This window comes from Branchiostoma lanceolatum, chromosome 3 (genome assembly GCF_035083965.1).
Source record: "Branchiostoma lanceolatum isolate klBraLanc5 chromosome 3, klBraLanc5.hap2, whole genome shotgun sequence".
Taxonomy (NCBI): domain Eukaryota; kingdom Metazoa; phylum Chordata; class Leptocardii; order Amphioxiformes; family Branchiostomatidae; genus Branchiostoma; species Branchiostoma lanceolatum.
Window position 1 is genome coordinate 18190359 of NC_089724.1, and position 24429 is coordinate 18214787.

Consider the following 24429-nt stretch of genomic DNA (forward strand, 5'->3'; position numbering starts at 1 on the left):
TCCTGGGAGAGCTCAATAAAAATATAAAACCAATAAGTTTTGATATTTGGTCCGTAATGAAGTATAATTTTGAAAGAAAATACGTTTTTGTGCATAAATGTTATAATCTTATTGATATTTTTGCACATTATTCGAGAAAAAGCACAAACTATCGATTGACAAGCCTCGTTTTGAAACCGATGTTTGGCCGTCGATCATCATATTGATCTCAGTCTTACGAGCTGTCTCCTGGTCGAGTGTAAGATTTATTTCAAATTCTGACGTTTTCCTGGCGTTATCTGTGGACAGGAGAAGCCCCGAGAAGCGACTCCCGTCTATTGTTGAGGAAAAGAGCGCGTCCCCGTGGTTGCGTACCCGGCTGGACGCATGCGGCCCATTGTCTCCCCCAGCGCGTGGTGCTAGCCAGGCGTGCTGCGACCAGCTACGATTCTGCAGGGTGGCTGAAAAAACGGCTTCGCTTTCCTGCCCAGTGACAAAGGTTAGAGTTGACATTTTAGATAATTACAACGATGTAGGCTGGACATTTTCTAGATATCCCCTGTGTGTGTCTTTTTTTCGCTGCTTGTGGAATCTAGGTAATATAGCCAAAATTCGGCGGGCTGAGTTGTGCAGTGAAAGTACTGTCACAAGTCTTACTGACGACCTACTAAATTAAGTCCCAAATAATCATATTTTTACAAGAATCCCGCATGTTTTTATTGATTATTCAATGTCTAGTTGACCACGGTCCCCTTAGGTGATGATATTTAGTTGAAGTTTGTGATTCAGCACCCGTTTTCCGGTATATATGCGACTCACAACAATGAAATGCAACATTGTGGCAACTTCCAGTACATGGAAGGACTTCGCGGGGGGTCTCCACGTCCATGGTAGCTCTCGCTCCAATACTTTTGCTAATTTTGCTGAGGAAATCCGGACAAGTTTTCAAAATCACCTCCAAGCGGAGGCCACAGATATATTGTTGACAGTAAGATTATGTGTAGAGGAGTTGTAGGAAAGGCGTAGGGAGGTGATTTGTGGGTGTTTGTGGGGATATTTTCGCGCTGCTCGAGGCGGGGCCGGGGCACTTTCATCCCTGATTCAGCACTATGGTCGAAGCTTCGCAGGGGGTCGGCCTGGCCATGTTGGCTGCTAAGTGCTCAAATTGAACTAGCCGAATCAGAGGTATGACGTTGAAAAGTAGACACTCATTACTTTCAGGTTAGAGCAGATGAAATGAAACATACAAGAACTACAGCCTGGATAGTTTATTCTGGCAAGTTTTGGTGTAGTTGAGAAATGGTTGGTGGATGTGTGGGTGGGGTTTAGGTGGTTGCCCTGATTCAAGTATGTCATACTTCGCAGGGGGTCCCTCCATTGTGCATGTGTCTGTGCAGCAATTGCTGGTGTCCATGTCAGCCTGTTGCTAGTTATTACACTGATTTCATGTGTTTCAAACAATTGTGACGAGAAGTCTGAGAACAATTTGTTGTGTAAACATTGACATTGATTATGTTTATGATTCAGCATAGGTGATATGCAATTGTTAATAGGTATTTTCATTCTTTTATCATGATTTTGTTAATTTGAACATCACAGAAACAAGTAAGTAGACTAGTTGACAAATGTGATTGATTAGTACTACTACTAGTACTCGTTTTACTACTGTAGTAAAACTGAAATCATACAGGGGTAAAATAATTGCAGTTGGGTCTCTTTTCTTTAGTCAAGCAGAAGTAATAAGGTAAACAAGTTTGAGGTGTTTGACTGTTTGCTAGTACTGATATGCAGCTATGACTCCTTTAGCGGGTTGAGTATCATAAACAAAGTGACTCAAGAATGTGCTATTTTTTGTTTACATTTATGTTGAGGGGAAAAGATGTTGTTTTTTGGCAAAAATTTGGCTTGTACAGGAATTAAGCATCTTAACTACATGTGTTTGTATCTCACTATCTGTCCCCTTGTGGAATACGGGAAAATGGGAACTATGTGCCCAATTCAAGAAGTCAGTGGAAGGAACAAGTCTGATAAAGCTGCTTCGTTTGCAGACGAACTAACAATTCAAGATAATGATTTCTAGAAAAAGTAGAAGGGTTTTCTTGAGTCCAGAGTCCAGGTCAGTGCTTGTTGCTCTAACACATTGTGTATTTCAATTTAGAAGTCATTTCTCATTGTCCGTCAGTGAACCAATTTTGTGTCATTAAACTTAAAGATGGCTTTGAAAATGCATCAACACTCTGAAAAAGGCATCACCTTGGGAGGTGCATAGAGAAATAAGATGCTATGGTCTGTAACTTGTCTTCAAGTCTAGTATATGATAATGTGTTGCCATCAACTAGTGCAACAGTGTACATGTCAAAGATCATATGATAAACTATCATAAAGTAGTGTATTTTATTTGTCCCAAGAGAGTCATTTTCCACAATGGTAATATAGTTAGGCTAGATTTCATATCTCTCAGATTCAAATTCCTGCCTTGATTTTTATATCAAAAAGTTAAAACGTTGATTGCAAAGTCAGATGTCAAATTTTGTGTAATGGTGGTGTGTGTGTTCACATTAAACACCAATCTTGATTTCACACCTGCTGTCTGACAGAGGCAGTTGTAACTTGTAGAACAGTGGTGTGTGGAGTTGACGTGTTAAATCGTGAAGTCGTCTAGAACGACCTTCATGACAATACTTGTTAGTGTTATTAGTGTCTCGTGAGAAAAAACTATTTTGCCCTTAAACACTTGATTTAAATAAACTAACAAGGTAATATGACAATTGTGTAACTATGACTTCCATTCTCTTTACACACACTACCACATTATATGGTAGTGCCATTAATCTGCCATGATTTTGTCATTTGACTGTAGTTCAGTCAGTGGTGTTACTCGTGACATTTTGAACCAAGGTTAGAATTCAGATGGGCGTTGTTAAACTGGAATAACCACCTTCTGGCGTAACACACCAGCTTTGCAGGGATGCTGCTTAGCGATGGTGACTGGTTTAGGTTTATATTGCATGATCCATCAAGGGATGTGTCCGTCCTTAGCGACTCAGACCCACTCTGACCTTTGCATATCAAATCGACAAATGATTGAAGTTGGCTAGTTAGTGAGGATTTGGCACTGCCCCTATTTAACTTGGTGATAATGAGGTTTCACTCTTTGATAGTCCGGTGAAAAACAAAGTTACATACACCTTTATCCTGTATTGATGAATCTGGTATTTGTAATTTTGGCTGTTCCTATCCTTTTCTGAGCTGGTACTGTAGATCTTAGAATGTTTGCGGTGTTTTGTTTTTGCCACTGCACAGAGCATTTGTTTGAGTTTCATTTGAAATTGTATTTGGGCATACCTGCTGTAGGGGTATGTGTATGAAAATACAAAAAAAATTGGCATTGTCACTGCAAAATAACCGTCTTGTCCGGTGTCGTTTAATCATTCAATCAGTTCAACTATTATTGTAGAGAACTGATTGAATCTTTTTCTTGGCATACAGTTGTGATATACTCCAACAAAGTTATAGGCCAAGATCATTCTGTAGTTATTACGTAGGTATTGTCCTTGCTTCATGCTATGCTTGATTATTTCATGTGACTGGTTCAAAAGAATGATGTAAGCGTACATGTAGCAACACCCAGTCCTGGAACACAACTGACCTGTAGAAAGCCACACCCACCATTGTTCACCGGCTCAAAGTTTACTCTGTGATTGTGAATCATAGTTTGTTGGCTGCACCTTATTCAGTGTCAAATGTCAACTGATGGGATCACTGGAAGAACACAAACTATGAAAGAACAGAGGCAACAGGGCCTGCAACAGGGAGGATATCTTATAGCAGCCAGAAGTATTTTTCCACTTAAAAAATGCTGTGACATGTAGCTAGAGCATAAGTATATTGTGTGTCTCTTCTTAACTAATTTAAAGCTGTTTTGGAGGTGCAAATATCCAAATTGCCCTGTAATGTCTTGAATCACACACATATTGCAGAGTCACTTTCTCACACTTTCATACTGTAAGTCCTCCTCTGTGTTCAGATTGTTCATTTTAGATTACTCTAGCTACTCATAAACAATGATGTTTAGTAAGGATAGTTAATGTTTCTCAGTAATACAAAAACATGCCATGGACAGCTGCCGATGTAAGATGTATATCGAGCTTCAGCAACCCCTCCCATGCCAGTGTTTACCATAGTTGCCCTGAATGCCCTCTCTCTCCCTTCGCTCATCCAAGTCCGACAAATCTCCAGAAGTGTAAAACATAACGGATGAATGTTGTTGTAGGGATCTATGTGAGGTTCCTATGCAGCACTAGAGATACACAATTTGCAAATCCATGCTGTGAACTGACTGTATCACTGTTAGTATACAGTCAGTTCACAGCATGGATTTGCAAATTGTGTGTTATACATGCTCAGTGCAGCCTTTGCCCTTAAATTTATATGATAGAAAAGATTTCTTGTGTCTTTCCAAGTTAGTCAAGTAAATAAACATTTAGATAGCAGGAGACTGACAGCACCAATACAGCCTGGATAAGTTTGTTTTGGGTGTATGTCCCTCTGTATATGCATGTATTTTAGTTGCTTTACTCCCTTATTAATGTTGTGAAGTGATATTATTGTATCCAAATTACAGTGCACCAGTGTCACTGTGTCTGATACTAACCTTGATTGCATGTACCATATCAGGGCTGGTAGGCAATGACAGAAGAACAGAATAAGTACAGTGGATATGTGAAGCAATTTGATAAGATTTAGGCTCTATTTCCTATGCTGAATTTCAGAATGATCTTTTACGGAGGGTCAGTACTGTATTTAGAACGTTATTCAGGAAATCTGGAAGAACCTCTTTTTTTTTTCTGCAGAAGTATGAGTGAACAAGCATTGTTTTAGAAATGGGTCCCCTTTCTGTGGTATTTTTGAAGTGAAAATTATGCATGTTCAGGCCTCCTGAAAGGGGAAATTATTGTTTTACAAGATTGAAGAAGCACTCTGAACAGGAAGTGGTCTGGCACTGGCATGATTGCACACAATCTGAATTTTTCATTTTCCCCCACAGAAAACACCATTATGTTCAACTACCTAGAGTCGATTCCACATTACCGAGAGGGTGTTTGTTGCCTTTTGTTCTAACATTTACAAAACCTTTGTAACAATCTATGTCAGATAAGTAACTGTTAAGAACAATTTCCAACATTCATTTGATGTTCTAAATATTTTCTGCTGTGTTCCAACAGGTTAAACAAATTTCCAACATTGAACACATTATTTGTATTAGTTTCTAAACTGTTGCAACATAGATTGATCATTTGTTTGAACATGTTCCAACATTCTACAAAAATGGTATAACTGGGTCAGTGGGCTGGGAACAGGCCAATTCACACATCCCTTCAAAGTACAGGGGATTAGGCCTAGGTGCCATACACAGACACCTCAAAACAAAAGAGTTGCCAGTGTCCAGACGTGAAATCTAAAAATATACAGAGGCAGACAATAGAGCGTGATTAGCACCTACTTTTATGGGGGCAATAACCCAAATCTACCATTTTGAGAATGATACAAAATGTTGGAACATATTCCAACAGTGAAACAATGACACAGATGTTTGGAAATTGTTCTAAATAAAGAGATATTTGTGCAAATACTTTCATACTATTTCCAAAATATAAAGATGAGTTCAAACATGTTCAAACTTTCATTTCTAATTGTTTGAATGGTCTGGAATTATTTTGACTGAAATAGTCTTTTCTCTAAAATTGTTCAAACTTATTAGCAATATCATCTGAAAACCCTCTCGGTGACATGGAATTGACTCTAAGTGGAGGAGGTTTTGTTTTTCTTGCCATTCATTTGTTTGCAGACAGGATAATTGAAAACATAACTATTGAATTTTCATGAATTTTTTCATGATTGATACCCACCCAAGTCGCAAACCCTTGATATATGGTATGTTTAATATGTAGTACATTAGCCTTTGTAGTTTTTTTAATGTTGTGCCTATACAATACATGTGCATCAAGAAAAAGGCTCTGTATTACAAACTAGTGTTTTGAAAGTGTACATTAGGTCAAAAAGAGCTGATTTTATAATGTTCACCTGCAAAATGAACATTGATCAGTTTGAAAATGTAAAAATATTTGGCTTTCATAAGCTTTGATAAAGATATAGAAAAATTGTTGTACCAATATGGACCAAATTATATGATAATATCAATAGCAGCGATTGCCCTGTACTACTAACACATTCTCTGCCTGTCTTTCTGCCCTTTTGTTCGGACATACCGTTTCTTCAACCTATTTCTTTGGAATGTCTGCTTTCTGTTTTGCGGTTTGGGTTCTGATACCACAGGGTTTGGTGCCTTTTGGACATGCCTACAACATGTGGGTTTCCTAACTGTAAGTTTCGTTCGCGCTACAAAGGCTCTGACGACCCACGGCACTTTTACCGTGTCCCCAAGAAGCCTGCCGTGCTGCGTGAGAAGTGGTTGGAGGCCATCGGTAGAACGGAGGAGACACTTGTGTCCCAGGTAAAATGCCAAGTCTCAGCTGTGACGTTAACTTAACATTTACTTCTGTCTTGTATGCTCCATTCTTCTCTGCTGTTCTTACAAGAAATCTTTGAGTGACAAATGACTCAACGTACTTGTACCTGTTACAACACGCTGTACACAGTTAATTCACAAGTGATCATTATTGCAATGATAAATGAGCTGGGGGAAAATGCCTCAAATCCAAACTTTTAGCATGTTAAAAGATTTGCCATCAGTTTTACCTGGTATTTCTTCAAGTTTAGTGTATCCCAGTCTTGGTTGCCGAGTAGTTATTGCCAATTGGTAAACCGTATTCCAGGGGCCCTTTAGAGGCTGCTGAATGGCCATGGTAACAGATTGAGATAGATACCTATGTCTCTGGCTGTGAGACATGGCTATTGACTATGCATCATAATGCATGTGATCCTGGGCTTGTCTGAACTCTTGATAACCCATGTATCAACATTGATCCACTTTCTAATCACGTCTACCTTTTTGATGATCATGACATATTGTCACACTTTTCTGACAAACAGCCATGTGATGTCCACACTAATGGTTTCCTCTGCAGGTAGGATAGCACACTCCTCAGAGAGATAGGCAACATTTCTTGTGTAGCCTTCCTTTATGTCTGAGGGCAATGGAAGGCATATATCTTACTTGTGTGTTTGAAATGTACATGTATGTTGTTGTTTGACATGTGAACAAGCAAGTCAACTTGAGTAATACCTTTTCTTGTGGAGAGGTCAACTGCAATATACACACAACCTTGACAAAGGGATATATGTAAATGACTTGGCTTTAGATTTTTGATTGAATTTGCGGAGTTCCTATTTTCAATCTGTTCATGCATGGGATAATGTAGATGAGACTATGAGGAGGGGTCTGCCATATATGGACAGTCACATACCGTTGTTTTGGGGATTCTTTGATGTGTTCCTTTGATGTCAGTCCTGTCAAACGTAGAGCATTTCCAAAGAAAGCAGAGAATATTAGGAAAGGCTTTTAAAACAAACAAAAAGGAGTCATTGACAAATGATAATGTGATTTCACTATTATTATCTGTGCAGGTATTAGGAAATATGTTAGTATTTTTTTATATGAACCTTGAAAGTAACATTGATTTAGTCCCATACAAATGGCTATGGTGCTTTATCATACTTATAAGCTTTACAAAGCTTCAGATATACTACATTTTTAAACTCTTTTCTGTGGAAACAGTATCAGCAAATGGGTATATTCAGTTGACAGTTTATGTATCTACAATTACAAATAAGTCTTTATCTTGACAGTAATTTTAGACAAGGCTTATCAATGTTATTGTACATAGTATATCTATCTAGGCCAGCTATTTTTTTGTGAGCTGGGGGTGCAGTTTTGGTGATGTACTTGTTTTAGGTCAGTTTAGAGCAGTCACAATTGATTGAGAGGTTTGATGATGAAATTCTGTGTTTTAGTGAAAGTTTAAAGCAGATGTTTCAATGGAGATTTAGTTTGGAAAACATGCCTTATGATAAGTTATATTTGAAGTAAATCTTTACCACCATGCTAACTGAGTCTTTCCTGCAGCTCCGAGTGTGCAGCGCCCACTTTTGTGGTGGAGAGAAACGAGAAGGTGACATTCCCGTCGCCGATCCTGCCGTTGACCCCCCACAGTGCATCCGCCTCCCAACGCCCCCTACCAAGTCCTCGGACAAAGTTCGAAAGAGCAAGAAACAGCGAGTAACCGATAGGACTGCTGGAAGTAGGTACAGGACCTAGCTCTGTGTTGTCTTGTTGGAGGTCCCGTGGTGGTGTGTGTGTAAGTTGTGGTGTTTTATCTTGTATTTTGTAGTTTTTTAGTGTTCCTCAGACAGGGTCCTTCCATGTTGTCCTTGTGAAGACTCCTGGTGGTGTAAAATGACCTTTTCATAGTCGTGCTAAAGGTACTTATGGCAAGAGAAACAAACAAAAAAGCTGCCAGGTTTGCTGCTCATGGAATCATGGAACATCCCTGCTATGGATTATTCCACTAAAAATTGGAAGGGCAGTTATTCAGTTTAAATCATAGGGTAATGATGTTCAAAAAAATTGGATAGACTCATAGAGGATTTTTAGATTGTTGTAGGCAGGATAGATAAAGTAGAGGGGAAATTCGCAAGTCTGCCCTTCCCCATGTTTCTAATGGAATGATGAAGAGACAGTGATGCTAATGGTTGCCTTCTTGCTCCATATATTTTTGGTAACATTCATTTTGAAATTGATTTAAATGTAATACCATGTATTTCAGTAGTTCAGTCAAGAGTCAAGTCCATCTCATTTGTTCAGAGTGAATTTCTTCCCATTCTGTGTTAATCTTTTTAACATTGCATATTTTCACAAATTGGATTTTATCTATTTGGTACTATTTGATGTTAAGTCCTATTTTATCCTCATCGCATATTGTTCATGCTGTATTCTACATTCCTAGATAGATTTTGATCTGTATAAGTAAGGGTGTGTTACTCGAAGAATGTTAACCATATGAAGATTAATACTGATATTAGTAAGTAAGATTGCGGTCTTCTTGATATTATTGTTGCTGTATTGTTCACTACGTGCACAACATACCACGGCTCGAAATCTGGGTGCACGTGGGTGCACCTAGAAATTTGTGTAGGATTACGTACTTAAACTAAAGGTACTATTGCACACTAGTAGTAATACAGCTGAGCATATTTTTGACCTTTAAGGCCACACCAATTCAATTTGTTGGTTCTCTGAATTATTTTTTTTCCAGATCAAAAAAAAATCACAACGCCTCTCTTTCAGGAAATTTTTAATCACTACATTACTATAAAGCCATTCAACAATTTTCTGGTACAGCAAAATATCCTAAATGCCTTTAATCAGGTTTGTCTGCCAATGTTTTTATCTTCAATGTTTAGTAGAAGTAGAAGTTTTTTCATGAATGACAGATTAAGAGATGGTACTTTTAATCATTTTTAACCAACAGGTGCATCTACTCTATGATTGTAGGGATGAGTTGGTTGTCTGCCATAGAGTGTTTTTTTTTTAAGCTGAAAACTTGCAATTGAATAATCATATTGTTCTTTATGTTATACAAGCCCCTATATTCACCCAGAATCTTTTTTTTCCCCCTGTCGCTCCATATTTTTTCTGAAAAAAATCTGAGAACCTACAAATCAAATTGGTGTCGCCTAAGTGTCAGAAAAAAATGATAAAATCTTTTAAGTTAGTTCGGAGAAAGCCAGTAAGATTTGTAATTAGGTTTTGCTGACATCCTACTGAATTCTGTGTTGTGAACCCTAAATTTTTCTTATGCACCTAATTTTTTAGCTTGTTCACGTGTGCCCCTATTCCCAAAAATGATACTTGAGCCATGTTGCATGATTCTATATTTTTTGTAGGTAATGTGATAAAGGCATACATTGTATCTCATACCTTATAACATATGCTCAAATAACTTCTAGGAGTTGCTACATTTGAAGAATGGTACAGACCAGTATCTGTAGGTAACCTGCGAGCCCTCTATCCCTTAGGTACACGTACATCTACAATGAATGGACCCAGACACCCGCGCCCGCTCGTGGCGCTGCTAGACGGCCGAGACTGCTCGGTGGAGATGCCCATCCTAAAGGACGTGGCCACCGTTGCCTTCTGTGACGCTCAGTCCACCACAGAGATCCATGAGAAGGTGACTGCTACAGCTCTAAGACGTATGAAGTTCATTGCTGTGACTGTCCAGGAATTTGGTTTGAGAAGTTGGATTTTCTTTACACAGGAAATTCAAGTTTCAACAATATTAGCTATGACTTCCCTTTCTTCTGATGTATAGATTTTAATGTTCTTTTCAGGTTCATGATGGTCTGTAGAAAAATGGGTTATATTTGTGTAAGGAGGACATTAAGATTCTAAATGGTTTCCTCGTAAAAGAAATGGTGTGCTTTGTGTAGATTTATAGGTTTACGTTTGGACATAACATGTTGATTTCTTGCTGTCTGCAGGTGTTGAATGAAGCGTTTGGCGCCATGATGTACCACACGATCACGCTGACCCGAGAAGACCTGGAGAAGTTCAAAGCACTCCGTGTCATCGTCCGGATCGGTGCCGGTTATGACAACGTGGACGTCAAGGCGGCTGGAGAGCTTGGTGAGACATTCTCTGAGAATTGGAACTTGCAGATGATAAAAGTTGGATTGCCAAAAATGATACATGGATTTTTTGAATTTGTTGAGTAGCACATGTGTATGGGAGATCAGCTGTACAGAAGGAAACCTAACTACATGGAAAAAGTTATTTTAAAGGCAAATTGTGATTGTTATTGGTGTAAATAGGTGTTTTGAAATATTACTGTTCTTGTTTCATATTGCTGAAATATGCAAACCCAATGGACATACATGGACTCAACAATCATGCAAAGACAAAAAGTCATGTTTTTATCTGTTACAGGGCCATATCACAATCCTCTCAAAATTGCTAATACTGTATTGTCTTAATAGGATTAACATAATTCAAGTTAGACAAATTGTAATGGATTTCAACAGTGTAAGTCTTACAATTAAAGATATTCAGGTGAAATTCTCAGAAATGCCACTAGAATATGTCAGAAATGCTGCTGAAATATATTTGCCCTGTGTGTGTGTGTGTGTGAGCCCTGGTGACTTCTGTTGTCCCCAGGTGTGGCTGTGTGCAATGTGCCTGCGTACGGTGTGGAGGAGGTTGCAGACAGTGCGGTGTGTCACATCCTGAACCTGTACCGCCGCATCTTCTGGCTGGCAGAGATGCTGAAGGAGGGCAAGAAGATCTCTGGGTGCGAGCAGGTCCGGGACGCCGCGCAGGGTGCCGCCAGAATCCGCGGAGAGACGCTAGGGATCATTGGGCTTGGTAAGAGGACTGATTTCTGAGTTCCACTACTGTTGCTGTGAGCCATAGTTGTCAGCATGTGTGAGCTCTTCTTGAAACTATGGCATTTAGAGGAGTCCTAAACTCCAGAAGGCGGTGTTATTTTCGACTAGATTATGTATCAATCAATACATAATCAGCCGACTTTGTACAGAATTCAGCTTATGGTGAATACACAAGGTGTGTTTTTTAAAACAATATGATACTCACTAAACCCCTGCAGACCCTACTAGTATATTCCCTATGCGTAAACAGACATTTTGAAACGTGGGTATTTTCGGCGTAAATGAGGGTGGTTAAGCACAATAAGAAGGCAAATTGTTAATAGGATATTAAAGAACACATAGCAAGACGTGTTTTTCTTAACCACCCTGACATTCTTTTTGTAATCTAACTTTTGTCAGGCATTGTCAGGCACATTGTAAAAAAACACATAGGCTGAGGGTCACCTGGGGAATTTAGGTGTAGAATAGGGTTCCCCTGGAGTGCTTTTGTATGTGCACGGGACTAGTGGGTACTTTATCGTATACTGTAAAAAGTATTCATTTCTACTTCCTAAAATTACCATCCATTGGAAAATAACTCCCCCCTCTGGACTTCAGGACTCCTTTAAGGGAATGTTGTAATTGTTCTGACACTGGGCAAAACAATTTTTAACTTTTCCATCAAATTTATGGTCTACAGAGGATTGTCTTTCATAAAACTTTCTTTTGAAAAAGTTATATAGAGATTTTAATAAGTTTCATTGACATTTTACAGGTCGAATCGGAATTGCCGTCTCTCAAAGGGCCAAGGCCTTTGGATTCAATGTGATTTTCTACGACCCCTACCTGCCTGATGGTATCGAGAAGGCCCTGGGCCTGACCCGTGTCTACACACTGCAGGATCTGCTGTACCAGAGCGACTGCGTGACGCTGCACTGCTCGCTTAACGAACACAACCACCACCTCATCAACGAGTTCACTATCAAACAGATGCGCCAGGGTGCCTTTCTTGTCAACACAGCACGCGGCGGGCTGGTTGATGAAAACGCTCTCGCAGCGGCGCTGAAGGATGGGCGATTGCGGGGAGCGGCGCTGGACGTGCACGAAAACGAACCGTTCACCTGGAGGGAAGGCCCGCTGTCCGACGCCCCAAACCTGATCTGCACGCCACACTCTGCATTCTACAGCGACCAGAGCATACAGGAGATGAGGGAAACGGCCGCGGGCGAGATTCGGCGCGCCATTACCGGGCGGATCCCAGACAGCCTGCGTAATTGTGTCAACAAGGAGTACTTCATGACGCCCGGAGCGCAGCAGTGGCCGCCCGAGGCCCATCCACCCGAGGTGAACGGCGGCAGTTTCCGTGGATACCCCCAACCCATCCCCGTGTCGATCCCACCACCGGCACCCCCAGCAGAGACAGTCGTCCCCCACTCAACAGCACCCCCTCCTGCCCACTCCCCCCACGTCAGCAGCCCTGCTGCCACCGCCCACAGCCTCCAGAAGGTAGAGGAGGCTAGCTAGTTGAGCTCCCATAGTCTCTCTTCCACAAGGTCTAACAGAACTTGATCCATCAGTCAAAGGTTGGGGCAGCAGATGCAAAGTGCAGATGTTATGGACCCTTTACACAGCCATTCAAACAGGCCGGTGCAACAGAACTGGAGACGGTCTTACTGTTTGTGTACAATCCACTGGTGAACTTCCAACTGTCTCAGAGGAACAGGACAAACTTTGACCCTTTCGGCAGTGACATCTTTCTTGTCACAGCCATTTGTCAGTGACTTTCGTCTCTGTAACATTTTTCTAGAGTATTTCAGACAATGAATGTCTGTCAGTGACATAGATTAGGTAGTAAAGACTATTTTCTCACCTCTTTAGGTAGATTGTCTATGCTGTGCATCTACGGTAGTTTGTGATATCTGTAAGTACACGCAGCCACCGTTCCAATCAACAGGGGGAATAACAGTGAATTTGCTAGTCACAATCGTAACTATTCAGTGTCAAACATAGCAGTGACAGTCATCGTGTGCCATGTAAATACAGACATATTTTTTCGGTGCAGGTCTGGTCTTTGTCTACATCATGTATTACTCATCTTTGGTTCTCCCATGAGCCTGCTCAACCTTACTGTACAGTGGTTCTAGTAAAGTCAGATTCTGAATAAGGTTGGATGTCATAAAATAGCTGTTCTGTTACAAGTAGGAATACTTAACCTTTGTTTTTCCTCACACATCTTTTGATACCTCGTAAAATATTTAGCTTGTTATAGAGTTAAAGGTTTTAGACTATATTGGGAGGAAAGCTAGCCATTTCTCTTTACATGTGCCTCAGACTGTAGTCTTCAGTTTTGGAGGATGTTATTGTCAGCTAAGGCCATACAAATTACCATTCATATTTCAGGGTGTTTGAGTCAAATGAAATAGGGAAGTATTCTAGCAAGAAAATGCATCAGCTTACTTGTCATATTTTGTCGCAAGAATAAAGGAGTTACATTGGCGTGGCTTAAAGTGTGGTACAGTCTTGATGCTATAGATGTATGCTGTAAGTGTTAGACTTCAAATTTTCCTTCCAAGTACAGTCTCAGAATCAGGTCCTTGGGTAAAGCTGTGCATATGAATAAATGTTTGGTGGCTGTGGACAGGCCTGGTTTTGAGACTGACAAATCAAATGCCTTTAATTGAAAACTTGGCAGAGGACCTAAATGCCTTTAAAATGCACAATAAATTGGGATAGCCAAGAATTACAAATATGTAGCAAAGACAGAAGTGTCTCCTAACAGATGTAGTTTATGTTACATGTTTTTTCATAATACGTTTTTGTCAATAGATTGTTTGTGTATTTGCTAACCAATGCCATGCTTCCTGCTGTTGATACCAGTTTTGTTGAATAGCTATTCAATTAACCACACTGCATGTTGTTTTCCACATATCATTAATCAGATTTATGTTTTAACATTGTTGAGTTAAAAAACTTATGCAAGGAATATATCATTCCAGATTGAAGGACAAACCTTTGACTGTAGCAGCTTTTTTGTATCCATCTGCCTTTGTTTTCAAAGTACTTAAGTTTTTGTTAATAGCATTGAGTTAGTAATGTACCGTACTTAAAAGCTACTAGCATTTTGTTAATTCATCTGTTGATTATGCAAGCATAACCTATTGGTATGGGGACACTGCAAGGGTCCAAAACAAGCTTGTTACATTCAGGAAGTCTACAATGAAATCTTGCTTACAATATTTTGTGTTTGTGGTGTCTTTATTATTTACAGTTGCCTAATACTTCAGTTGCTTGTTTCATTGTTTTGTAACACGAAAAATTCTCAATGTATGGAAAAACTATGAGGAGATACAACCACACAAACAGTCAAACTTTTCTCACTGTCCACACAAAAATCACATTCCTGTCAAACGTGCATTTCTTAAACATACAAAAACCATGATAACACCAGTCACCTACTTACAGCTGTGCAAACTTGTTTGGTAATAGCTGCATTGTTTGACAGTACATGCTGCCAGCAGTCATGTTGTACAAGGTTCAGGTTCCCCTGGAATGCAAGTGACGGTAGAGAGAACAAGCACAGCAGATTCGCACTTGTCCTAAAATCTGCATGCTAATTCATAAGGCGTGACTCCTGTTGTACTATAAAAACAAACATTTTTGTTTGCGACTCATGGATATGTAGGCCGGCTGTTCCAAAGGGTCACTTAAAAAGAACAACTGTTCGTTTTGAAGCAAGTATGTACGCTAACGTTAGTCCATACTTGGTTTTGCTGTATCGCAGGCCTCAATCCTGTCCTGTACATGTATGCCCCATCAAACCATGCCCACACTGGTATATTGTACAGCCTTCCTGTACAAACTTAGTGCGCAACAGCCCTCTTCTTAATTGGGATATAGACTGGCTCTGTAGCTTTTCTCTTCCATCAAATATGATGGCATAATGGTCAAAATATAATGACATGGTCAACTTCTGTCCACATCAGCTGACAGCCATTTGGTCCACACGGAGGTACTCCCCTGTGTCCAGGTTCTTAGCCATCAGCTGGTTGGGATCCATGTTGGGGGTCTTGTGTTGAATGTGGACTCTCTTCACACAACAGTCCTGTAGGGGAAAACAAAGCAAAGTTACGTCCATGGCAACCAAATACCAGATAAAAGCAGATGCTAAGAAAAGCACATGTTTTGTAACAGCAGGGCCGGAAATGCCGGGTGCATATGCACTCTTTGGACTTTTTTTTTGATAGTGGGTGACCTTGGTATTTGTGTAGGGTTACATATTAAAGGTAATTGTTCACAAGCAATAATCATGTTTTTGACACTCTAGTGTCAGAAAAAACAACCATGCCGATGTTTAAAATTTCTAAGCCGTAGAATTTTGGTTCACAATTTTTCAAAGCTCGAAACTATGTTGGCAGGTTTTGGTGACATTTTACTTTATTTCATGTTGTGCACCCAAATTTTCTTTTGTGCATCTAAATTCTGAGTCAAGGACCTATTCCCAAAATTGTGCCATAAATGTGCCTACAAGAATGCACAGGTACCTGTAGCACATTGATTGTAGTCATTTTGAGCACCAGTTGCAACCATGATTTCTGAATATCTGTGGTCTCACCTGGAGATACCTGAGAGCTGCACTGGTCACCTGGGTGCAGCCGGACACGTACACACAGTCCAGGTGCTGACAGCTGTTGGCCAGGCTCAGGATACTCCTGTCGGTCAAGCTCCGCACCCCGGACAGGACAACCTCCCGCAGCGGGCAGCAACGGGACAGCTCGCACACCGAGGCATCCGTCAGCTGGAAAATAGTTATCATGATTAACCACATTTAACGTTTTTCCTGCTGAGGCTACCTTTTGCCAGGAAGTTGATTTTGGTTACAACTATATACAAGATCAGGCAGCTGGTACTTGATATAAGAAGTTAGTAAGGGGATCTAAAAAGAACTTCAGCAGTATTAAAAAATCATCAAGAAACTGTCTTGTAGTTCTTGAATGAACTCTAACATTGTATTTTGATAGTTTTGTAAATGTTACAAATTTTGCCTTGGTTTAATCTTTGCAGTTTTCACAGTGAAGAGGTTGCTCAACTCAAAACAACTCCGAAAATGCTTGTTCTGTCTTCTACCCGCCTACCTCCTTGCTTCAACCTCAAACAGTTCCAGTGACCTATCCGCCCAAACACCTCATTGCTCCTGACTCACATTATATACCACTACTACCCAGTACGCACCTGATTACAGCTTTTAAAAGTCACGTTCTTGAGCTTGGAGCAGTTGCTTGCCAAGGTCAGGAGAAGGTCATCCTTGACGTCAGCAAGCCCGGCAACATGAAACCTCTCCAGGTTGACACAGTTGGATGCTATCACCTGCAATACTTCCATAGACATCTGTAGAACAATAGAATTTCTCTGTTAAAACATAACCAATTCAAACATTCACGGTGGTCTGTATCGGGTTACACGAGGCAACATTTTGGCTAACGGCAAAACCTTTGTAAATAAACAATATATTGGGGACAGGAAAATCTTTCCAAAATAAAACGAAATTAGCGATTTTACAAACTTTGAATGTTGCAATTTTGTGCTGAATAACTGATTTTTCTTTATTTTGCTCCCGAACACGTAAATTCTCTGGTTTTAGGGAGCCCGTTTTTTCAGGCACACATCGCAAAGGCCAGGCTTCAAATATCAACGAATATCTCATATTTTCATATTTTTCGTCAACCAGGAACAAAACGGAACTTTGCGTTTTTGGGATTTTTCAATTTCTGTTTCTAAGTATAGTTAATATCGACAAATCTGTTGAAAAATGGCATTTTTTTTACATTTTTCGCACTCAATTGCCAATAATTCAAAATCAAGGCCATTGTTTAAAAATCCCAAAAACACAAACCTTGGGAAAACCGTTACGGTCATTTTGAGCCACAAATAAGGTACGGTTGCCGCTTTTTCAAGCTGATCCTTTACGATGTTTGAACGCATGTCATGCCCCACGGATAAGGAGAGGGGGTAATTGACACGGGCGTAAATAATCCTTCTAATATCCAAGGTCAGTAAAAACGACGCCGGCAGCCTTGTTACATATGTTAGGTATCCACAACAAAGTCCCCGCATAGATATACTCTCCAGGAAACAGGTAAAATTCCTGAAAGAAGTAGTTTTTCTCCTGATTTGGGAAAGGGACCCGACCGTGTTGGTTTACAGCAAAGACAAGCAATGACTGCAGGTGACCCCAGATCGAACGCGCGTTCGGATCGATTAAGTCATTTCGAACATCATGGAACAGCGTTCGAATTCGGCTGGACAGTTTCTGAGCATGAATTTTACCACCGTGATTGTGTAGAACAATCATGTATTTGGACACTGATAGGATTTAGTCACTTGTAATTGTTGCTAGCAGTATGTCCTGTAATTCTGTCATTCGTCAAGTTACGATGTTGTTTTTTTTCAAACTGCAGATTTATGTTTTTGTGGTATTGCAGTGGTAATACAGCCCCCATAAAGACTAAATACAATGTACAATGACATATATTTGAAATATCATTTTAGCTGAGAAGCATGCCCTCATTGACCTCTGTAAATTTTTTGTTCCTAAGTATCTGGTAGCTTGAGTGTCATCCTGTTTAGTTCCAGGATCTATCTTGGTGAAGCCTGGTAGGGCTGTGTTTATGGCCCTCTAGCCATCAAATATGCCACCACTCCTGTACTGCTGTATTACCCATGTGCATGTGCATGTACCTTTGTAGACCAAAACAATAGAGTATTTATGACTAGACTAGTATATTCACCCAATACCCACAGATACACATGCGGTGAAGATGAGACATGTGATGTTCTGTGCTCTCTCTGAGTCTTCAAATATGGGCAGGAGGGTCACACCTGTGACCTGTAGGGGGAAGATAACATTCATTTAACTCAGTACTGTCGTCTGTTTGTCATTACTGTTCTACTGCCTCAGTTGTACTGCTAGAGTAATGGTGGCAATATTGTATGTAAGGAAGTCACAAGAACATTATTTTCCAATGACCTACATGTACCAACCTGATGAAACTATCCACAACCTAGTCAAAAGTGTGCCTGTGTCGTCGAGACTGAACAATATAATGACAATGTTATATAGTGGTGTGAGACCTGTGTACAGAAGGAGAGCACTAGTCTCTGTAGGTTGACACAGTGGGCAGACACAGATTTCAGCAGGACATCGTCCACTGCAGTACAGCCACTCAGGTCCAGGTGCACCAGACTACCTCCAACCTTGGGCAGAAGCTGGAGAACATCAAAGTCATATAAGATACTACTGATGAGGTAGTGTCACAGGTGAAAGGATTGTATCAAAATGGATTCACCAAGATTAAAGAAAATTGATCTTGGAATTCATGTTTCTCCTCTTGCTCAGACTATGAAGAAAAGTAATAGATTGAATTAAAAGTAGTACATGGGGTACTACAGTAGTAGTAGTAGTTGTATTTAGTCTAGTAGTTGTAATGGATAGAAGTAGTCATTGAACCCTAGTTGAAGCAGTGGCTGTATCAGCATATAGCATATAGCACTTGCAACAGTAGAAGAATTTAATATATGAGTAGAAAATGTAGAAAAGAAGCCCAAATTGTTGTAGGGAGGAGGTTTTTAAATCAAACTCCATTGAATTGGTAGTGCTACATGTAGTACACGCCTTAAAATGGTGGAAAAGTGTAAATTGGTGGCATATTTTGACTACCAAGGAGAACTTTCCAACCCCCCACCTCACTCACCATGTCCATCACCTCTACTGTGAGGTTGGAGATGCCACACAACACCAGCTCCTCCAGTCTACGCAGCTTGGTCAGCCCTTCCAGTGTCTGTGGGTAGGGCAGCTGTACACCACACAGGGATAGGAACTGTAGAGAAGAGAATCATTGTTAGATAGTCACATGGCGGTGTGTTGGTACAAATAATCATAGAGACAGATGAAACTGTAGATCCAACAGAGGATGCACAAGCATGTGCTTGTGAGCCTGCAGTACCAAATAGCATTTAGTGGGCCTGCAAGAAAATTAAAATGGTACAAGTCTGACAGACTTTGAAAATAGAGAATCAAATCATGCTCATGGTATGATGATAAATTTAACAGTTTCAAACATGTCAAAGAGATACCCTGTTTATTATGTTTAATCTTGCATGTTTAAAGTTAGTTACTTTTTTTTTTTACTTTTGGGAAAGCTTGACACTGAACAAATGTTGCAGACTGAGATAGGTTTCTCACAGTTCCCCAAGACAAATTCACAGCAATATCAGGGCTAATAGTATATATAAAGATAGGAATACCTAATTAATAGCCACAGTTACACACTGTCAGACAATGACATCTCATGCAACTTAAATCAGAGTGAAAAGTTTCTTTGTTATTTGAGGTTACCTTCACAAAATGGGTAACAAATATCTATCAACTGTGAGCTGTATAAAAACCTGTTGTAACATACTGTTAATTTTGCAATGTTTCCAGTGGTTTTGCCTGCGATGACTTCACAGAAAATTCATGACACCATGAACATGGATTTCCAACCTCCTTTCACCTTCCTTTGATGGCAAAGCGGTGATCCAACACATGCTGGTGTAACATACCTGTAGTCTCTCCGGCAGGTGGAACAAGATGTGTGGAGCCGTCTGAGTGGTCACCTGGTAGCAGTAGGACAGGTCCAGTTTCTGGAGATGCAGACAGGACACCAGCAGCTGCACACAAACAGTTGAAGCGGTGTGAATGTATACAGTTGTACAGAAGACAGCGGACATTTGCAGTGTTGTCACATCAGCTAAAAAGTATAACCCAATTTTCTAATTGCTTTCCTGAAAAATCACCATAGAGCAAATAATTCAAACTACAATATTTTAATAAGTCGGGATCCAGAAACTGTAACAGAACTGCATACTGTCAGTGAGAGTAGTATTCTCCAATTGTACATGGCACCTGGCAGTTTACTACCAATGATACCAGCAGCTGGAAAGCCAAATATTCTGCAAGAATATTAAAGTCACATTGAAGACTACATGTCGACTACAGCAGAACTACCCCCCTCAGCTCATGAAATACAAAAAGAAGAATTGCTGATTGCATCTAACAGCTATTAAATTGCATTTAACAGCATGCTTTAATGATTATCATTTCAATGTAAATCTCACCTCTTGTAAAGCTTCTGCTGTCACCCTCCTACAACCATGGAGGTTCAGACTAAAACCATGAATGATACATTAGTTATCATGGAAAGGGTCAAGGGCTAGCTCAAGATGAATAATACAGTATACATAACAAGGCAATCAGAGACGGCAGACTTCACACCCTTACCCAAGCTGCTTTGCAAACATGCCAGTAGCCCTATAATATATCATGTATCATGACAAGTTACATAGCATTAGTTGATGGAGGTACAGAATTTTTCCCACCTTTTCAAGTTTGAACAGTGGGTACTTATGGCAGTCAGGCTGGCGTCTGACAGACAGTGATCTCCTGCAACATCCAGGTGTTCCTAAAACACAAGAAGAGACAGTTTACCTCCAGCAATTTTTGTTGTTGTCATATACAATGTACAATACATGAAGATGATATCTCTTGTAAAAGTCACCAAGACAAGACCTGAGTTAACAAAATTACATGATTGTATTCTAGTGTTACTAATATTCCAAGAAAAAATAACACTAGAAACCAGGTTCCAGGTCCTGCAAGGTCATGTCTGAAATATGTTTGAAACACCCCATCCCAGATTGAATCTCTACGCATCTTACACACAATATTTCATTCATTGAGTCATGAATTCATTCATTGAGTCATGAATTCATTCATTTGTTGAATCTTTTATCCCTTCATGGACAGCTCACCAGGTTGGTGTTGAGAGACTCTGCTATCTGCTGCACCACAGTGTTGATGTTCTCCCCCAGCCGATGGCAGTGAGCCAGGATAATGGTACTGATGGTCGGGTTGGTCGAGACCACTCTGCACACAGCTGTGGGCGTAGCATAAAAGAAAGAATTTTAAACATGATGTTAGGGCTATCAATTATGATTCTCAGTGCAGCCAAGGAGGTTTCAGTGCAGCTAAAGAAATCAAATAACATTGATCTTAGATTAGTTCAAAATTGTGAATCAAATTAAAGGTGCTATCATAATGGCTCTTCTTCTCCAAGGAAGCCGGCGTGATGGAATGCAGCAAAAAGCAACAGCAACCGTTGTGCTCATGTGGTTCTGCTGTTTTACACTAATGGCCATTTCAACACATGTTCTTTCAATATTGAAAAGTGTGTTTACCGGATGCATCTACATAAGTACAGCCCCTGAGATCCAGGTGTTCTAACACAGGTGAGATGGCAGCGTGTGCCCAGTCTGTGACCAGGTGAGGCAGTTTCCTCAGCTCCAGGAGCTCCAGCTCATCCTGCTGCTGCAGCAAGGCGACCATTCCTGCATCTGAAGAACAAGGTTTGAACTAGTGGCAGGCAAAAACTACCCGGAACAGACGGACACAGTAGCCATGCCCATCCTTGAATTCGAACTCTTCCAAAATGTTCCAGTCATTAAGATATATTTCATGAAAACCTGACCAAGAAGATGGCAGCTACAACAAATAAATCTGTCCCGATATGCAGCTTGTACTCTTTCATACAAACCTGGTGAACAGGAAAACTTATTTTAAACTGTCAAAGGTGGGTATGTACTTGAATATTTTGATATTTTGAGCATTAAGATAATTCCTCCTGTATCTGTCATGATCAGCTGAGCCATTGTTAGAACGAATGAAATGCCTGTTCTACAAGACAAGTATACCTTGAGTTTCTTGTTTCACTCATTTTTATCATCACTATCGAAAGTTATTACAGGTTAACTTCTTCTCTGCTGTTACATGCAAGCAAATCTAAATGTAAAATAATCTACAACAGGAGTCAGCAGGAGAGGGTTAATGTACCTGTAACTTCTAAGCAGCCATGAATGGTGATAGACCTCAGTTTACAGCCACAGTCGCCTAACTGTGTTAGTACTGCATCAGTTACCTGTATGGGAGAATAAGAGGAACGTTCTGCATTATCTGTGGTTAGTGTAAAGATAATGAGAAATTCTGTCAGACTCATACTTTGCTGAATTTGGTACCTCATTTTTAAATTTCTATAACATAAATGCACATGAACCAGCGGCTCTGTAATATGGGTAAAACAATGATACCATGCAAATTAGTACAAGGAAATTGCTAAAGAGCTGTTTTGCTACAAGATGTCTGAAGAATAATGTATTAAAGACAAGACCTTCCTCAGGGTCACTACACAGACGATGTAACAGTTAAAACATGTGGCAAGTGTACTAGTAATCACCTGTTGGCACTTGTAGAAGTTGACTGTCCTGAGCCCAGAAGAAAACAGGTGATATGTGATGTGTGGCAGGTATTCAGGTGTCAGTCTGTCATGATATACCAGCCATTCTAGAAGAAGTTCCTGTACAGACAAGAGTACAGTATTACTATTAGTACAACTATACAAGAAGCAGTATCAATGAATGAACATTAGTAATTTCCTATAAAATCATCATTTATTAAAAGTGTTTTTCTAACAGAAAATAAAATGCATATATGAGAGTCTGTATCATCTGAATTCTGATACTGAGTACAACTTACCACTAACTTTTTGTCACTCTCCAAGTAGACGTGAGGAGGAAAAACTATCACATATACATGTATCTGATGTAATGGATCTCCATACCAATATCAAGTGAAATGTTAAGTATGAATATGTGATCTTTTCCATACCAAAATTTACTCAGTATGCCTTGACTCTTCGTAGTACTTAATTATAATCTTTTCTACTTCAGTGCCATGCTTATATCCTTTTTTTAATAGCTCTCCTTGATTCCATCACAAATTTTGAAAGCTACACGCTTGAGCAGTGTTGGTCTTTATTGCCCCATCAGAACAACTGAACAAGTTTTTCTCAAATTTCTTAAAGAAAAAAGATTGCTTTTAATTACATTTTTTTAAATAATGATGGTGCATATATTACAGAAAGGAACGGACACGGTCACACCTGTTACAACATGTTCTAAGTAACCATTAGTATCGAATGCCATAACAACAGATGAATACCTTGTGTCTGGTTGCTAGGTAATGCCCCACCCTGTTGATGGAGTGTAGGTTGCAGGCCAGACAGCTCAGACATGACTCTGTCAGACTCCTCACCATGTTCACAGTCCAGTCTGTTAGATTAAGTTCAACACCCAAGACAGTTGCTGTTTTGCCTTTGCCAATCGCTGTTAACAAGGTCATGCACTTGAAATAAACATCAAAGGTTTCGAATCCATCATGATACTGATTATGTTATATGTAACATATATATATATATATATATATATATATATATATATTCCAAGTTTACCAATCTGATTTGACGATCAAATCATATGTTAGTAGTAGCTGCATAGGAGCTTCACACAAATTCGAGTGTGCAGAAGATGCCATGCATACAATACTTGCTGTGGCCTAAACTCTGTGATAACACAGAAACAGAATTTGAAAAGTACTACTTGTATGATGTAAAAGTTAGTAGCAGCAATGAGGTTTTATAAAACCTCCTTTATAACATACACCTCCTTGGTAGCAGCAAGGAGGTTAAAATTCCTTGGTAGTGGCAAACCAGCTCCAGCCAGGAGCAGACTTTCTTGTACAACATACAGCTTCATCTATAATTTACAAGAGTCAGAAGCACCCTAGAATCACCACGACTACAAAAAAGTAGGTTATCTCACCTGTTATAATTCTTGTCTTTACAAAAGCTAACTTAAAACTGGAAGATTTGGCCTGGCCTTGTCGAGAAATATTGTATTTCAGAAACCGGAAGTAAAGTAGTTCACTCCATTCTTTGTTAGATTAGTCCATTTGGTACAAGGGTAGACAGATGATACTTTTAAGGCAGTAATTTGATTGACTTTATAGACATATTTATCCGTAAATACTCATTAGTGATTATATGTCTACAAAAAATAATATCTATTTTAGAATTGTTGATAAACTTGAAGTTCAAAACCCTTCACGAAAATAGAAGGGCTTATAAAAGGTCAAAGGTT

General features: G+C 39.8%; 2 protein-coding genes across 7 annotated transcripts; one reads left to right on the top strand and one right to left on the bottom strand.

Moving 5' to 3' along the window:
• Positions 1-63: 63 nt before the first annotated feature.
• LOC136430774 (C-terminal-binding protein 1-like) lies at positions 64-14600 on the top strand. Of its 5 annotated transcripts, none has more exons than XM_066421709.1 (7): positions 64-478; positions 6316-6493; positions 8066-8240; positions 10018-10172; positions 10483-10627; positions 11156-11362; positions 12140-14600. In XM_066421709.1, exons 2-7 carry the CDS (start codon positions 6335-6337, stop codon positions 12886-12888), a joined length of 1590 nt encoding a protein of 529 aa, XP_066277806.1. In that variant the 5' UTR covers positions 64-478; positions 6316-6334; the 3' UTR covers positions 12889-14600. The 5 variants fall into 5 exon arrangements, with proteins under 5 accessions (XP_066277806.1, XP_066277809.1, XP_066277808.1 ...); XM_066421708.1 differs by lacking the exon at positions 64-478 and adding an exon at positions 3744-3816 and having other exon boundaries at positions 6387-6493; XM_066421712.1 differs by lacking the exon at positions 6316-6493 and having other exon boundaries at positions 75-478; positions 8066-8244.
• On the bottom strand, positions 14601-24245 carry LOC136430775 (F-box/LRR-repeat protein 20-like). 2 transcript variants are annotated; one of them, XM_066421714.1, is made up of 15 exons: positions 24112-24245; positions 23453-23562; positions 22689-22808; positions 22289-22373; positions 21637-21792; positions 21211-21335; positions 20779-20861; positions 20518-20566; positions 19963-20070; positions 19113-19238; positions 18493-18627; positions 18161-18247; positions 16594-16749; positions 15977-16159; positions 14601-15466 (listed from the first exon to the last, which is right to left on the bottom strand). In XM_066421714.1, the coding sequence occupies exons 2-15, from the start codon at positions 23546-23548 to the stop codon at positions 15344-15346; spliced, it is 1632 nt and encodes a 543-aa protein (XP_066277811.1). In that variant the 5' UTR covers positions 23549-23562; positions 24112-24245; the 3' UTR covers positions 14601-15343. The 2 variants fall into 2 exon arrangements, with proteins under 2 accessions (XP_066277811.1, XP_066277812.1); XM_066421715.1 differs by having other exon boundaries at positions 23453-23616; positions 24112-24235.
• Positions 24246-24429: the final 184 nt, after the last annotated feature.

Coding starts and splice junctions, on each gene's coding strand:
- LOC136430775 (XM_066421714.1), bottom strand. CDS start 23,548: ATGGTGAGGAGTCTGACAGAGTCATGTCTGAGCTGTCTGGCCTGCAAC. Junction 22,374..22,688: donor ACTTCTACAAGTGCCAACAG/GTGATTACTAGT, acceptor TCTCCCATACAG/GTAACTGATGCAGTACTAAC. Junction 18,248..18,492: donor TGCTCTCCTTCTGTACACAG/GTCTCACACCAC, acceptor TTCCCCCTACAG/GTCACAGGTGTGACCCTCCT.
- LOC136430774 (XM_066421708.1), top strand. CDS start 3,759: ATGAAAGAACAGAGGCAACAGGGCCTGCAACAGGGAGGATATCTTATA. Junction 6,494..8,065: donor AGGAGACACTTGTGTCCCAG/GTAAAATGCCAA, acceptor TCTTTCCTGCAG/CTCCGAGTGTGCAGCGCCCA. Junction 10,173..10,482: donor CCACAGAGATCCATGAGAAG/GTGACTGCTACA, acceptor TGCTGTCTGCAG/GTGTTGAATGAAGCGTTTGG.